A 17870-nucleotide genomic window follows, 5' to 3' on the forward strand; every position below is an offset into this window, starting at 1 on the left:
CGTTATAATCATTGCAAAGTTCGTCGAGTGCATCATTTACGTGGATAGATCATTTGAGCGAGGGTGGTTTGTCAAAACCATCTTCTGCATTCATGAATGCCATTGAGAGTCTCAACAGGGTATTTTTTGCTGCACATAATAAAGATGGATTAGTATGTGGTGAAAATTTCATAAAAAGTCTTTTGTTGCAAAGTGTAGATATTCAATGCCCCGAAAAGGCAAAACGCTTGTTCTTTAGAGCAAGAATGTTCATTCGCATAAAAGAACTAAATAGATCAATTACCCTCCAGAGAGCTACCAAAAGAAAATGGAAAAAAATTTTGGCCTAGAAAACAATAAAAAGCTCTTAATAATGTGTATATGGGATTGAGCCACAATTGTTGGTGTAACGAAAATTACATTTCTTAAATACTACCGTTTGAGTTTCGATTTCCATTCCGGAAATCGCGAAAATTAAAAGTTAAAAGAAAATTACCTAAGTGTTGAAAATTCTGGGAAACTGTAGTAACCGTCTCGTAACCTCGTTCAGGTTACAAGAATTTTCCCAGAATTTTCAACAGCTAATTTTCTTTTAAATTTTAATTTTCAAAGATTCAAGCTCGACTCTTCAATACGATTTGATTGATATGTCACAGGTACTATTTCTGCGATTATATTATATGGCACTTCCGGTTAGAACTTTTTAACCGAAAATTATAGGTATAATAACCAAAAGTATCTCTACATTTATTCTCATTTTGCTAAGGCACGTCAAATAATATATCGCTTTAAAACGGTAGGTACTTCCGGTTGCAACTCTAAAACCGGAAGTCCGATGTCAAATGTCTTATCTTTAACACCATCCTTGGGTTATAAGCTTTCATTCGACATCTCATTTGTCATTCTATCTGTATTAGTAACGGAGGAGTTATATTCACGGATGGACGGACAGACAGTCATGAAAACGGAAGTATATATTTGTTCTCGTCTTGCTAAAGCGGATCGAATAATATATCGCTTGTACTATTCCGGTGACTTTAAAACAGTACTTCCGGTTGCAACTCGAAAACCGGAAGTCCTAGGTCAAATTTCTCACCTTTAGTACCATCCTTATAATATAAGCTTTCATTCGACACCTCACTTGTCATTCTACCTGGTATAATGACGGAAGAATTGTGTCTACGGACGGACGTACGGACAGACATACGTAAATAATTCAACGTTTTCACATTTTTTCAAAATTGGGTGAAAACAACATGCATATTTTATTTAAACTACTGTATATGCGCATATTTCATACGTTTTTATTAGCATACTTGCCTAAGTTTAGTAATAAGTGTAGGAATAAAACTTTTATTTATACAAACGTTAATTCGAAAACAGCACTTATTTATTTCATGTTCTCTATTCAAACCTAACTAAATATTTAAAATAATGCTCGAACATATTTTGTAATTATATACTTGTTTAGTTTTTGAGTTACTTATACAAATTTATTTGGTCTTTTAAATACCTTTTTTAATTTTAATTTGTGGATAATTATTTTAAAATTTCTTGGACAAAAAGTTGTATTTACATATATAGTAACTTCTGCGTAAATTTCAGATTTTTACCTTTTGTAATTTGAATAAAATAAGAGAAGTTTGACGTTATTTATATTGGTTTCCTTATATCTCGCCAGCGATTACTCTGTGAGTGACGTTATGCGCTCGGCAGACGAAAACTCGTTTTTAGGAACATCCGGGCCTGAGTAATAGTCCAAATAATGAAGATTAAAATAGGACAAAACCTCGCAATTTTTACAGAATGGATCGATTTGCATAAAAATTTGGAATTGAGTTGACCCTTCTGCTTCAAAATCTATAATGTGCTAAAGGGCGCTTTTTATTTTTAAGGGTAAAAACTACCCTTTATTTCTAAAACCTATAAAAAAGCTTAAAAAGGGTGAAATTTGTTCAAATGCATTACATAATGATTGTCTAATACTCTAATTAATTGATTGGTTGACTTACCTGTTAAGGAGGGACAATCATAATTGTCCTATCTTACATTTCGAACATTTGTACTTATGGTAGTGGTCTTTTCGGGCCGCTGATCACAGTTTAAAGAAGCAGAAGAAGAAAAAGAAGATTATTAAGCTTCTTGACAAGTGACGTCCGCGCATCACTGTTTTTTTTTTTTTTTTTTATTTTATTTTTATCGCACAAGACATGGGTGGGTTCAAAAGAATCAATGGGGGGGAGCGTACAAATGTTCGAAATGTAAGATAGGACAATTATGATTGTCCCTCCTTAACAGGTAAGTCAACCAATCAATTAATTGTCCTTCACATAACATTTCGAACATTGGTACTTATGGTAGGCTGTTGAAAGATTAAACAATATTGTGCGATAAATAAACAAAAGTACATTGCAATCCAAAAATGAATAGTACTTAGCAATTTTTTTTTTTTTTTTTTTTAGAAACTTTACACAAAATATATACATATGTATACCTAACTAATATATTAGAGCAATTATTAATTAAGATTCATGTTTATATTTTAATTATATGAGATGTGTATTTTCAACCAGGTACAAATAAACATAATAAGAAAATTAATGTTCTTATTAATATTAGTAACCTACACATGTAATATAATTACAATTACATACAATTACATGGACTCACCAGAAAATACGGTTTTGCAAAGAGTCCGTAATCTTTTGCTAGAGGTTTATTATAAAAAATATTGAATACTTGAGAATTTTCTGTCCATCTCGCCGTCTCTCTAATATCTTCTATAATCCAGTTCTAACTCTCGCTGAGGTAGATGCATGTCTGACACTATACACTTTAAAAATATTAGTGTCTATATTTTTAATTTAAAAAAAATGTTATATCTATCTACTCAACGCCTGGGTAGATGTTGCTTTATACGTCTCTTTTTTTTTTGTTTTTAGTTATAAACAAATTGTCTTCCGATTTAGGACGAATGTTTTAGAAATCTCTAAACACTCTCAACTGTGTTTTTTGTTTTAAATAGGTTGATATTTGTTTATTTATTATTATTATTATTATTTTTTGGGGAAGTCTTTATCCTATGTTATATCAAAATGTCAATTTTATCTTGATCCATGAAAATATTCTGAATTTTTATTAGGTACAGGGTTTGCAACCTCTGAACTGAAGTGAGTGCAATCAACATTACAAGTTTGTAAGTAAGATTTTTCAGAGAAAGGCTTGTGAGACGAAATAATGTTTCTAAATAAAGTAATACTGGTAGAGGGTCCCAAGTTAATTAATATTTGGGCAATTAAGGTTTGAGGTTATATATACATTTGTAAAAAAATTTAAAAATGTTTTTATAATATTCTAGGATATCTTCTATCAACGCCAATGCAGCATTGTGAATATTAATATGAGCTATAATTATAATCCGGTTCTACGATAGATTTAATAAAATTAAAATTTGATAATTCATAAGCAAAATGGTTATTATTTTATACTAAACCGTCACCATCTCTTGAAAACTGTATCATACAGATTTAGTGATTTGTTGTAATAGATGGGATGGAATCCTCAGGAATGCCTTTTCTTAAAAAGCTTGCCTGACAAGAATATGGAAACCCAAAGGATGTCCTGGATATAAAACCCCAAAAAAAATTCTAGATTAAATTTTTATCAGGTCCATAATTATCTTTTTGGTTGTGTAAGGTATGGTGGTCAAAGGTTGTGTACCAAGGCTGAAAAACATAAAATATAAATCCATGCCAATCTAGAGTTAAGGCATTAGCTTTCTCTGATCCGGGGTCAGGGTTCAAAATTACATACCTTGCACATTTTGTTTTTTTTTTTTTTAGGATATGTGGCAAACATATCGATTTCTGGAATAAGAAGCTGCTCAAAAATTATAGTAACACAATTATCACTTAAAGAATACCTACTCTGTTTCTATTTTTAAAGATCTTGATTCCGAGTCAGGCAAAAGCATTTTTTTTTACTGTTACAGATACAAAAATCATTTTTAAATTCCTATTTTCACAGAATTATTAAACTTATCTGCAAATGTTGAGTACTGTACACTACCCATCTTGTTAATGCAAGACACAGCTGTTGCGTTATTTATTCCTAGCAAAATGTTACAATTCCTATATTCGTTGAAAAAGGATTTCAAGCCACTATATGCTGCTAGTAACTGAAGTACATTTATATGTAGTTGTTGTTCATGACTCCAAAAACCATGAGTTTTGTTATCAATGCAGCATACCCGCCATGCTAAAAGATATATGCATCGCAAAATATTTCAAGTACATAATTGGATTATTTTATATTTTGCTCACTAATTGGTATGTTATTTAACCACCAATTGTAATCATTTTTAAGTATTTAGGTATGGTCATTTTAGTGTTATAACTATTAGTTTAAGAAAGAGGCTACGTTTCTTTTGTATTTATTTATATATTGTTTTTTTTTAGTATAATTTTCCATATTTAACTTCCATAAATGGACGAACTGTTACAAACTGACCGATTAAGGCTGCAAATGATCTTATTTTACATGTACTTTTATTTTTGATGTTCTGAATACTATTAGATTTTTTTTTTGTCAGCAGGTGCAAAATATATCAGGTTCGAATCAAACGTAAAACCAAGAAAAGTTATATTTTGTGGGGGTGAAAGTATACTTTTCTTTTTTTTTTTTTATTTATAGTAAATCCCAAGCAGAAAAAACATAGAAAATGTTTAAACAATATTTTCTTTACATTTTAAATATGATTTTGAAATTGGTAAATGTTCCTCTAAAAAATTGACAAAAGTAAAGCCTCCTGTTATTAGATTATTTAGGGCTGGTTTTAAAGTTTTTGTAAATATAAAAGCCGAGATATTATTCAAACCAAACGGTAAACAGTTTAATTAATATAAAAAAGTTCTGTACTTAAATTTTAAATATTTTTTAGAATTTTAATGAACAGGAATAGCAAAATAGACAACTTTTAAATCTATTTTTGCCATAACCCTTGAAAATGAGCTTGAGGACTGACCTATTATAGTCTTCCAGCTTAAAATATGTGGCTTCTATAAAGCAATTCAATTGTTTTAAATTCAAAACAAAATATCTGATTTCCGTCTTCTCAGGCACAAAAAACTACGAAAAATAAATTGTCCTTTTGTGTGTGAAGAAGGAGAAATAGTAATTTTTAATTACTTTTCAAGTAATTTTTTTTTTGTCATACGACCAGTTTGGGTCTATGAGAACTTTTGGTGCTCTCTCTTCAGAGGGCGTTGTTTTAAATAAAATATTAAAACCTTAGACCAAACTTAAAAATTTCTTATCTGAAGTAATCCCTTTCCATATTTTAATACAGTTAGCCATATTACCCTATTAATTTTTATTGACATTTAGTATGACATCCTGGTTGTTCTCATTTGCTTGTGGTACTGCTGTCTGTTCGATTGTTTGCATCTCGATGCTAGTAGAGGGTGATTTGAGTACTGACTTTGTCCAATTCTTGGTCTGCTCAAGGTTGGATTGAAGTTTAAACGCTGCTGATTAAAGTTGCTAGATTCTGAAAGAACTCTTGATGGATGCTGAGTGGAAACAGCAGCTTGGCTTTGTGGTATAGTCTTTGGATAAACAGTTGTCTTTTGTGGCTTCGTAATGACTTCGAGATGACTTAATAAAGCTGATTTTGTATCTTTGTTTAATATTTTTGACAAAACCAAACAAAAAATTATTGTAAGTACACTTACTAACTTTGTAATATTAAGGTAGACGATAAAAATCAATGCAGAATGTGCAAAAAGTAGTTAAATATATTTTATTCTCTTCTAAACTTCTGGGCTACTATAAGTAACTCTGCGAAATAGGAGTAGCTCAAAATAAAGATTTTCTGGGCTACTAAAAAAAGTACCCTCTTCTAGTTTTATTGTTTGAGGACAAACCAAACAAACATTTAATGTAAGCAGTAAACTTACTACCCTCGTAATATGAAATCTAGGCAAAATGTGCACAAAGTAGTTGAATAAATACATTTTATTGTATTCTAAACTTCTGGGCTACATTAAAGTACCTCGGAGAAATAGAAGCAGATAAAATAATCATAAAGATTGTCTGGGCTGCTAAAAAGTACCCTCTGCTGTAATTTTATTGTTTGAAGACAAACCAAACAAAAAGCTTGGTGTAATTAAACTTGCTTGTAATCTTAAATCGAAGTAAAATTTACAAAAGTAGTGAAATAAATATAATTCTATTGTATTCCAAACTGCTGGGCTACTGTAAAAATACCTCTGAGAAATAGAAGCAGATAAAATGATCATAAAGATTGTCTAGGCTACTAAAAAATACCTCTGCTCTAGTTTTATTGTTTGAACACAAAACCAAACAAATAATTTAGTGCAAGTAAACTTGCTTGTAACGTGAAATCGAAGTAAAATTTACAAAAGCAGTTAAACTAATATATTTTGTTCTATTCTAAACTTCTGGACTGCTGTAGAGTACCTCTGAAAAATAGAGGCAGGTCAAATAATCATAAAGATTTTTTAGGCTGCTTAAAAGCACCCCTGCTCTAATTTTATTGGTAAACCCTTTATTTTGTTCTATTTTAAACCTTTGGGCTATAATTTTATTTTTAAACCCCTAATAATGTAGTCTGTATTACTTTGGGCTACCTTAAGGTATCCTTATTGACACAAACAATATAAATTTTTGCATAATATCATGTCTGTCGGACATTTTGCTACAAAATAAACATTAATAGGAAAAACAGTGCAGTGTGGCAACATAGCGCCTGTTACATCTCTGTGTGTTTTGACAAATACTATTGACGTTTTGAGTATTTCGAATAGGGAAGAAGGCGAGATATAGTAACTATGACAACAGAGAAAATATATTGATAACAACAAAAAAGGACCCCAAGTTTGAATTTGGTTAAAATTGTCATTTCGTAAATATTAAATATTTATAGTTCGATCTATTCACACATAATTTAATTTATCTAACATAAAATGATTCAAAAATATCTTATAAATAACTTGGTCTTTTGGGATAAAACCAAAAAATATCATATAAATACCTTAACTCTACCAGTTTCTGTTGCAAATTTTCATATTTCCGCTTCTTTCGGGATACACAATTATTCTCTGATGACTTTTGTGGTATTTTAAACACTGTCTAATAATTTTTATAAAACTATTTGGAAAGCACTTGTGATCAGTACACGCACAGAAAAAAAACAGTGATGCGCGGACGTCACTTGTCAAGAAGCTTAATAATCTTCTTTTTCTTCTTCTGCTTCTTTAAACTGTGATCAGCGGCCCGAAAAGACCACTACCATAAGTACAAATGTTCGAAATGTTATGTGAAGGACAACTATAGTTATTCACTATTTCAACACTTTAAAAGTTAATTTTTGAAGGTGCAAACTGCTCTTAAGTGCTTAAAATTGCTCAAAAATGCTCAAGGAGGATAAAATTTGATTCGGATGATTTATGTGCTAATGGATTGATATTCTTAATATAATTTCTGAGTATTTGCACCCTTAAAAATTTATTTTTAAGGGTAAAAACTACCACTTATTGCTAAAACCTATAAAAAAGCTTATAACGTGTGACTATTTATTGACTATTTCGACCTTTTAAAACTTCCTTTTTAATGGTGCAAACTACCCCCAATTGCTTAAATTTGCTCAAAATTACTCAAAAAAATACTTAAGGAGGATAAAATTTGATTCGGATGTTTTATGTAATAATTATATTGATTTATATTCGTCCCGCCTAAAATTTACGAATACAGGCCTACACAAATATGTATACGTACCGGGTGTCCCAATAAGAATGGCTCTCGGCCATATCTCAGGAACCGTTTTTACTACAGCTTTGGGAAAAAAAATTTTATAACAAAAGTTACCCCGAGAAAAGCCTGGAAATTATTTTCATAATTGTAAGTCCACCACTAGAGGGCGTAATTGAGTATCAAAAATTAAAAAATCGAAATTTTACAAAATTTGCCTAATGAAAGGGTACTGGAGATCCAATCATCGTATTCTTCATACAATTCTGTGCATATTTTATTTCACATGTTTAAGTATACCTGTGCAAATAAGAGGTGGGGGTGAGTGGGAACCTTGTTATGAAAAAATCGCTGTAAGTCCGGTTCTGCTTAATCGATTTTTACAAACTTGGTCTTGTTGAAAACAGATCTTTTTCGTCAATGTAATAGTTTTAATTTGGAAACAGCCTATTACGTAATATGCCGGCTAGAAGGCGCTATTTATTTTTTTTAGAAATATAGTATTCTTTGGAAAATATTAAATATAAGTATGTAATTTTTTTCCTGTATTACAAAATTAGACCAAATTAGCAACGGAATACCGAAAACCGCATGTCGATACCTTTTTTCTATCTCGAGATATCTTAAGAAAGGTGTAAATTTTAAACATAATTGTTGCTGTCATATAAGTGGAAATATATAGAAGCAAGTAGTGTGCTATGGAAAAAAGCAAAGGAACATTGTCCAGATGTCACCGTATATAATGAATCAAAACAACAATAAGACAAATAAACACTATAAAATATAACAAAAAAAGAGTGTGTACTTTATACGCGAGTAAGAAGTTATACTTCTATTATTATGATTTTAACGAAATAAATATATTTTAAACAGTTTAATTTTATTTTTATTTAAATATTACACTAATTTTAATACTTAAAATAATAACAGCGTTAATATGTAAATTTTTATGAATTGCTGCCTCCGCGCATTTGCTTTTCTCTCGATGAATCGTAGAAAATGTAAAAACGTCAGATTTTCTACACAATTTTTTAATTTTTATTTCATTATATTTTAATATTAATTATCCTATTCCCAACTACCCAATAACTGTTATTGTCACCGGTAAACTAAGTTAAGGAAGTCAAAGTGGAAACAAGTAGTGTGCTATGGAGAAAAATATAACTATTAGAAGTATTAACTTCAAAAAGTCATCATGTGTCAAATCAGTAAAACCTAAAAATTTGTTTATTGGTGGTTTGTTGCGGTTTGTTTCTATTAAATTTTATATAAAATTTATACAGAGTGAAATTCAAGATGATTCTTACAAATTAAGAAGCATTTGACATGATAGCCACATTCTTTGAATGCATAAGAAATGCAACTGTTGTGGCTAGAATATATGCAATGAAATAACCCCAAAGACGTCTCCCGAGTAGTAGAGTTTTTCATATTTTGTTTTGATTTACTATATACGGTGACATCTGGAAAATGTTTCTTTGTTTTTTCCATAGCATACTACTTGCTTCTATATATTTCCACTCATAAGACAGCAACAGTTATGTTTAAAATTTACACGTTTCTTAAGATATCTCGAGATAGAAAAAAGGTATAGACATGCGGTTTTCGGTATTCTGTTGCTAATTTGGTATAATTTTGTAATACAGGAAAAAATACATACTTTTATTTAGTATTTTCCAAAGAAAACTAGATTTCTAAAAAGAAAATAAATAGCGCCTCCTAGCCGGCATATTACGTAATAGGCTGTTTCCAAATTATAACTATTACATTGATGAAAAAGATCTGTTTTCAACAAGATCAAGTTTGCAAAAATCCATTAAGCAGAACCGGACTTACAGCGATTTCTTTATAACAAGGTTCCCACTCACCCCTACCTCTTATTTGCACAGGTAGACTTAAACTTGTGAAATAAAATATGCGCAGAATTTTATGAAGAATACGATAATCGGATTTCCAGTGCCCTTTCATTAGGCAAATTTTGTAAAATTTCGATTTTTTAATTTTTGATATTCAATTACGTCCTCTAGCGGTGGACTTACAATTATGAAAATAATTTCCAGGCTTTTCTCGAGGCAACTTTTGTTATAATTTTTTTTCCCAAAGCTGTACTATAAACGGTTCCTGAGATATGGCCGAGCGCCATTCTTATTCGGACACCCGGTACATATTCGTATGTGTTATATAGTTCCATGAGTCGAGTATGAATCAATGTATGCGTATATCGTGGGCATACTGGGAAAATCCACTAACTCACAAAAGTAGAGTTTTGAGAAAAACGCGTTTAAACATTATACCTTATGGATTACTTCCTAAAAATCGGATGGGCTTATTGTTCAACTTTTGGTACCTGGATATGATTTTGAAGGATGTTAACCACAGGTGTTGTGCACATACATGTACCGGGTGTCCCAATAAGAATGGCTCTTGGCCATATCTCAGGAACCGTTTATAGTAGAGCTTTGAAATAAAAAATTTTATAACAAAAGTTGCCTCAGGAAAAGCCTGGAAATTATTTTCATAATTGTGGGTCCACCGCTAGAGGGCGTAATTGAATATCAAAAATAAAAAAATCTAAATTTTACAAAATTTTCCTAATAAAGGGGCACTGGAAATCCGATTATTGTATTCTTCATCAAATTCTGCGCATATTTGATTTAACAAGTTTAACTCTACCTTTGCAAATAAGAGGTGGGGGTGAGTGGGAACCTTGTTATGAAAAAATGGCTGTAAGTCCGGTTCTGCTAAATCAAATTTTGAAAACTAGGTCTTGTTGAAGACAGATCTTTTTCTTCAATGTAAGCGTGATAATTTTGAACCATCCTAATAAGTAATAAGCTAGCTGGGAGGCGTTATTTAATTTTTTTCTGAAATCTAGTTTTCTTTGGAAAATATTAAATACAAGTATGCATTTTTAATCATACTTTATAAAATTAGATTAAATTAGCAATAGAATAGCGAAAACCGCATGTCGATACCTTTTTTCTATCTCAAGATATCTCGAGAAACGTGTAAATTTTATACATAACTGTTACTATCACCGGTAAACTAAGTTAATGAAAAGTAGTGTGCTGTGGAAAAAAACAAAATAACATTTTCCAGATGTCAACGTATAAAAATATAATTAATTAAAACAACAATATAAAGAGAAGCAATACTATTAAAATTAAATATAACACAGAACAAAAAGAACTACTTAGTGACGACCTAAATATTCAAATTGTTGCCCATCATACACTACTCTAGAATACATTATCCAGAGAATACTAAACGCCATTCAAAGCATATCGAGAGCAGAAATTGAGACTGCTGTTCAATCTACTCTTGAAAGAGTAAATGTTTGCAACGAAAATGATGGGCAAAAATTTGAACGTTTATGTCATCACTAAATAGTTGTTTTTATTTCTTTGTAATAGGGCTTTTCAACGCTTCTCATTTGTTTCGAGCCTCGGTCATATGCCGTATAATCCGTGTATAATATTAATATACGAGATATGAACGAGGCTCGAAACAAATGAGAAGCGTTGAAAAAACCTAATATACGCTGAGAGCTGGAAAATGTTTTTTTGTTGTTTCCATAGCACACTACTTTTAATGAATTATTTCGTTTACCGGTGACAGTAACAGTTATGTTTTTAAATTTACACGTTTTGTAAGATATCTCGGGATAGAAAAAAGGTGTTAACATGCGGTTTTCGTTATTCTGTTGCTAATTTTGTCTAATTTTGTAATATGGTATTAAAAATGCATGTTTGTATTTAATATTTTCCAAGGAACACTAGATTTCTGAAAAAAATTAAATAACGCCTTCTAGCTGGCATATTACTCAGTAAGTTGGTTCGAAATCATAACTTTTACATTGACGAAAAAGATCTATCTTCAACAAGACCAAGTTTGCAAAATTTGATTAAGCAGAACCGGACTCACAGCCAGTTTTTCATAACAAGGTTCCCACTCACCCCCACCTCTTATTTCCAAAGGTAGGCCTAAACTTGTCAAATCAAGTATACGTAGAATTTTATGAAGAATACGACGATCGGATTTCCAGTGCCCCTTCATTGGGAAAATTTTGTAAAATTTAGATTTTTTAATTTTTGATATTCAATTACGCCCTCTAGCGGTGGTCCCACAATTATGAAAATAATTTCCAGGCTTTTCCTGAGGCAACTTTTGTTATAAAATTTTTTATTTCAAAGCTCTACTATAAACGGTTCCTGAGATATAGCCGAGAGCCATTCTTATTCGGACACCCGGTACATAAAAATATTTGGAAAAGCATTATCTTATTCCTGAAAACATTGAAACAGATGGAGTTAGTTAATTTTCTTTGTCATTGAATGTGCCGATTTAAGCATGGTGGATATAGGGTTTTTTCCTTATATCCACCGTATATATTAGAGATATAGGGTTTTTCCTGTTAACATATTGATGCTTGAGGATGTGTAGAAAAATGTCAAAATTGAAAAAAATGGAGTTAGTGGATTTTCCCAGTACGCCCACCATAATATATAAGTTTCTAGCGTATACCATACAAAAAATCACCGCTAACTTACATTATTATGCTTCCAACTGGATTTTTCTACTTTGTTTTCAAAAAAATATATTGGTTTTTTAACCGTAACTTTTTTATTTTTTCTCTTAGAAAGTTTGGTAAAAAAAATTTTGTATTAATACAAATACAGCTTTGTAATATTAGGTCCTTTTAATATCCTCAGTCGCAAAAAGAGGTGACTTTGAAAGGGTTGGTAAAGGTGGTTTTTGCATGTTTGTACAAGTTTTAATTGTCAAAAGCTCGCTCAATTTTTGCCGCAGAATAAATTCTCGCATACCAAGTTCTTGGGAATTAAAAAAGCTACAATTTCGTATGTAAACGTTTTTTCGTATCTCTGGTGCTAATCTTTCTATTCTGAAGATAGGTGCATTTTTTACCAAATTACAAAAATTCGTTATTCGCTTTTAACTCCATTTCTTTAAAAACTAATCATCCTAAGCCAGTCAAACTTCTAGAATCTATTAACAATACACAAAATAAAGAAAACCGAATAAGGTCAATGAATAATTTTAATTATGGTGGTAATTAGGGGGTTCTTTCCGATCACTTTTTTACTGAAAAAAATAGGGACTGACATTCTTTTCCTTAGAAGTCATTTAATTTTTGAGCTAGAGATTTTTTTTTATTTTTGCAGCTAGATCTTTTTAAATGCTTTAAATTCAATTTTATAAGTTATCCTCGAGAAATCCATAGTTTTCCCGTCTTTTGACTTTGAAACTACAATGTCTAGTATTTGAAGAAGAAGAGCTAACATATAATTAAGTATAGCTCGATTACTATCGGACTAAAAGAAAACTAAAAAAACCATTTTGTTTATTTTTTCAAAAGGTATATGTTTGTTAAGTAAAGTTGTTTGGATAAAACGAAAATTTTGAGTTATTAGTAGAAAACTGATTAACAACATTGATTTTTTCGGTAGGTATAAAACTAACACTTTCGATAGCGAATAAACCGAAAACTATTAATTTTATCAAAAAAATGTATAAAACACTTTTTGCTTAGAATTAATGTTTTTACCAACTTTTGCGGTCAAAATATAATAAAAAATTTCCACCCCCGAGATGGGGTGGCAACCACCCCATGGTAAAAGCGGCCTTCGTCATCATACAGATTTTGATCATTGTACTATCCATTACTTATTCTCAAATTTTCAAGCAAATCCATCCATTCTGTAAAAATTGCGAGGTGAAAAGCTTCGGTTCCTGCATTATAAGGTGTGGTATTTATTTTGTTTTTATTTAAATTTATATACTTACCTTACTCAATTGCACAAAATATTCTAGTAAATATTTAAAATTTATAATCGAAGATAAATAACATATAAGAAATGTTGTCATAAGTGTAGAAATACTAGCACCATTAACAAGTTTAGTCCCAATACTATTCGATTTTAATTTGAAAACTACGTCCATATTATATTTAGTGTAGATCCCATATAAAATTAATGTACCTAAAAAGATTATAAACAATTTAGAAAAGAACGACATCAAATAAAAATTCTTTATTTTTACTGATGAACACTGTTGTTCTTTTATGGATTACTGATAAGAAAACACTTTCATATTTAAATTACAAATTGTACGTTTCTTTCATCCTCCTGAATAATATTCAGGAGGATAATAATAATTATATATTATTATAGTTTTTATTAGTATTGGAGCGGAGATTTAAAATAGAATACCTATGGTATGGATATTATTTTTGAAATACCTATGAGGTTCTAATGCGTTATATATGTATAATTTGCTTAAAATTTATAATTCTAAAAATATATGTATATAAAAGATGTTTCAAAGAATATTTGCACAAACCTAATGATTGATTTGCAAACAAGGTTAAATTACTCCAGGCTGTGGGTGAAAAAACGTGATCAAATTCAGGAATTTTTGAAGCCTATCAGGTGTTGTAAAGGACGATGCCAGGAATAACTTATACTAAAATGTGACCAAAACTATTGTGAGTTTTTTTTTTGCGATTTTCATTTGTTAAATTTTCAATTTTTAAAGATTTTTAATTTTGCAGCTTGAGATATTGATTTTAGAGAAAAACTTTTTTATAGAAAGTTGTAGTAAATTAAAAAACCTACAATTGGAGCTATGGTAAGTTTAATTTCGTTTATTGGTTATTGCAAAACAGCATGCGAAAGGTCCAAAATTACCGTTTTTTAAAATTGCGTTATTTATTGTACAAATATTTTTTTATTTTTTAAAGCTTTAAAATGAACATCTTTCAATTCCAAACATAAAAAAAATTGTAAGGCCGGATTAACGAATTTGTTGCATAGATATTATAATTTGTTTATACCAAGAGGTCAAATGTCGAAGACTATAACTTTTTGAAAAGAAAAATCGTAGAGAGTTGGTGAAACATCCAATCTCCTTCTAAAGAGTTATATTTTTAGATTATGATGTAAATAAATGCGTAAAACATTTTTAAACTTCTAATTTTTGAGTTTGAAAATAAGGGGGCAAATTTCGTTATAAACATTTAGAGCTGAAGCGGCCCTGTACATCCTACGAGTTTATAACTTACAGATTATTGTTGCTGAAGACGAAACAAAGATTTATAAAAAATAAAAATACTTTACAACCAACTGAAGCCGAGATAATTGTTTCTTTTTTCTTAAATCGTAGTGCCTTTATTTTTAACAATTAAAAAATTATTTTACAGTCATTGACTAAAGAAAGACTTATATTATCTTAAAATAAAAATTATTCAAAAATGTAGTTACATTTAATTATTAAAAATTATTTTTAAAATCGGTGCTTTTGCGAGCGGCCGAATTTTGCAAATCGCCCGGCTCGCTTCAAATCCGCGCGCTCGGAAAATTTTTACGTAACTTGGTAATAAATTTTGACCGAAAACAATTTAATAATATTACCAGTATAATATATCGTCTATTTACCACTGTATTTGTTTTTCTTGAAGAATTTTTATATGTGAAATCTCATTTCTGAAGAAATAATATTACAAAAATGATACATATTATATGAAATATATAACTATATTTTTAATTTTTTCATTGTTATATAAATATAATAATAATAATTTTTATTTTAAGATAATATAAGGCTTTTTTAGTCAATGACTGTAAAATATTTTCTTAATTGTTATAAATAAAGGCACTACGATTTAAGAAAAAAGAAACAATTATCTCGGCTTCAGTTGGTTGTAGAAGATTTTTATGTTTTTATAAATCTTCGTTTCGTCTTCAGCAACAATAATCTGTAAGTTAGAAACTCATAGGATGTACAGGGCCGCTTCAGCTCTAAATGTTTATAACGAAATTTGCCCCCTTATTTTCAAACCCAACATTTAGCTCGGCTTCAGTTGGTCGTAGAAATTTTTAATTTTTTTTTATAAATCATCGTTTCGTCTTTAGCAACAATAATCTGTAAGTTAAAAATTCATAGGATGTACAGGGCCGCTTCAGCTCTAAATGTTTATAATGAAAAATATTTTCAAACCCAAAAATTAGAGGTTGAAAAATGTTCTACGCATTTGTTTACATCAGAATATGAAAATATATTTCTTTAGAAGGAGATTTGATGTTTCACCAACTCTCTACGATTTTTTTTTAAGTTATAGCCTTCGACATTTGACCTCTTGGGATAAACAATTTATAATATCTAAGCAAAAAATTCTTTAATCCGGCCTTACAATTTTTTTATGTTTGGAATTTAAAGGTCTTCATTTTAAAGCTTTAAAAAATAAAAAAAAATATGTGTACAATAAATAACGCAATTGTAAAAAACGGCCATTTTGGACCTTTCGCAGGCTGTTTTGCAATAACCAATATACGAAATTAAACTTACCATAGCACAAATTGTAGGTTTTTTAATTTACTACAATTTTTTATTAAAAAGTTTTTCTCTAGAATCAATATCCTAAGCTGCAAAATTAAAAATCTTTAAAAACTGCAAATTTAACAAATGAAAATCGCAATAAAAAAAAGCTTACAATATTTTTGGTCGCATTTTAGTAGAAGTTATTCCTGGCATCGTCTTTTACAACACCTGATAGGTTTCAAAAATTCCTGAATTATATCCTGAAATCGATCTATTTTTCACCCAGAGCCTGGAGTAAATCAGTTAAAACATTAAGTGAAACGTACATCGGCATGTACTGTCAATGTAATTATTAGGAAATGGCTATTATCTCGGTGGACGTATTTATAAAATTTATTGTAATGTTTGATCTCGAGGCTCCCATTTTGTGTAGCCGATTCAGGGTATATGCATAAGTTTAGTGGGATATTCAGTATCATAAACATTAGTTTACAAACTTGTGGCCTCTTTTTGTTTATATATTAATTTATTGTTTTTATGCGGTTACAGCACCACCAATCACGAATGAAAAAAAGGGTTTTCTATTTACGACTTCAAAGTTGCTCTGTGCCACACCCCTAGAGGGATATTCTCCTCCTCCTACGTGCATTCTCTATGGAGGTTGGCGATCAATATTTTTTTTATTATAGGATATTTACTACATGCAATCATTACATAAAAATTATAAGCATGTTTGTTGTTTGTCCAAAGGGGTGTATGTATAAATTTGGATTTGTTATCCAGTGATAACAAAGGCTCCACTAGTCTCTTAAATTATTGAACTGTGCCCTGTAAGGGTAAGTACTTCACTGCACTGCACTACACTTCACTTCACTGCTGATTTGAACCTATATGGTAGCTCCAATAGTTTGTGCCTCTTCAGTCTCCGAGTCTGCTCACTATTATCTAGCAAGTTCAGTGCAAGATTATTTGGGTGGTTTTCTAATTTTACCAAATAGCTGCTGCTGTATTCACTCACTATCTCCTTTACTGTAGCTACTTGGAGATGGTCTCGGATTTCTCTGTTTGGTATAAACCAAGGTGCATTTGTTATGGTCCGTAGTACCTTCGACTGGAAGTGTTCCTATATCTCTATGTTTGAGTTTGCAGCCGTACCACATAGTTATACACCATATGTCCATATTGGTTTTAAGGCTACTTTATACACCAATAATTTGTTTTTTAAACTAAGTTTTGACTGTCTTCCCAATAGCCAGAAGTATTTGCAGAGTTTCAAGCTAAGTTGTTTTTTTTTTGTTAAATATGTGCTTTCTCCAGGTAAGTCCTTGGTCCAAGTGCATCCCTAAATACTTGACGCTGTCAGATTAAGGCAGATATTTTCCATTTAGTGTAACAGATGGCACTGTACCTCTGCATTTGGTAATTGTAACCTGCACTGGTTTTACTTCGCTGACTTTAATTCTCCAGGTTCTTGTCCAGTCCTGAATTTTCACTAGATGTTGTTGGAGAATTTTTGCGGCTATGACTGGGTCTTTGTGTTTAACTATTATTGCTTTATTGTCTGCAAAGGAAGCTGTGATTGTTTGACTGCTTGCTGGAAAATCAGCTGTGTAGATAAGATAGAGAAGTGGACCAAGAACAGAACACTGCCCTGTGATACTGCTGCCTTTATCAATGTGATTTCTGATGTTGTCTGTCCGGATCTTACAGTAAAATATCTTTCTTTTAGGTAGGATTCCATAATAGTGTACAGTGAGTGGAGGAGTGATTTTTTTAATTTAAAC

At 30.6% G+C, this 17870-nt stretch overlaps 1 protein-coding gene across 1 annotated transcript in view; it reads right to left on the minus strand.

Moving 5' to 3' along the window:
- LOC114335131 (gustatory receptor for sugar taste 43a-like) overlaps positions 1–17870 on the minus strand; it is a 92099-nt gene that overhangs the window by 55435 nt on the left and 18794 nt on the right. Inside the window, exon 3 of the mRNA XM_050655942.1 lies at positions 13555–13748. Coding sequence (XP_050511899.1) covers positions 13555–13748 — 194 coding nt within the window. The remainder of the gene's footprint in view (positions 1–13554; positions 13749–17870) is intronic.

Source organism: Diabrotica virgifera, chromosome 7, assembly GCF_917563875.1.
Source record: "Diabrotica virgifera virgifera chromosome 7, PGI_DIABVI_V3a".
NCBI lineage: Eukaryota > Metazoa > Arthropoda > Insecta > Coleoptera > Chrysomelidae > Diabrotica > Diabrotica virgifera.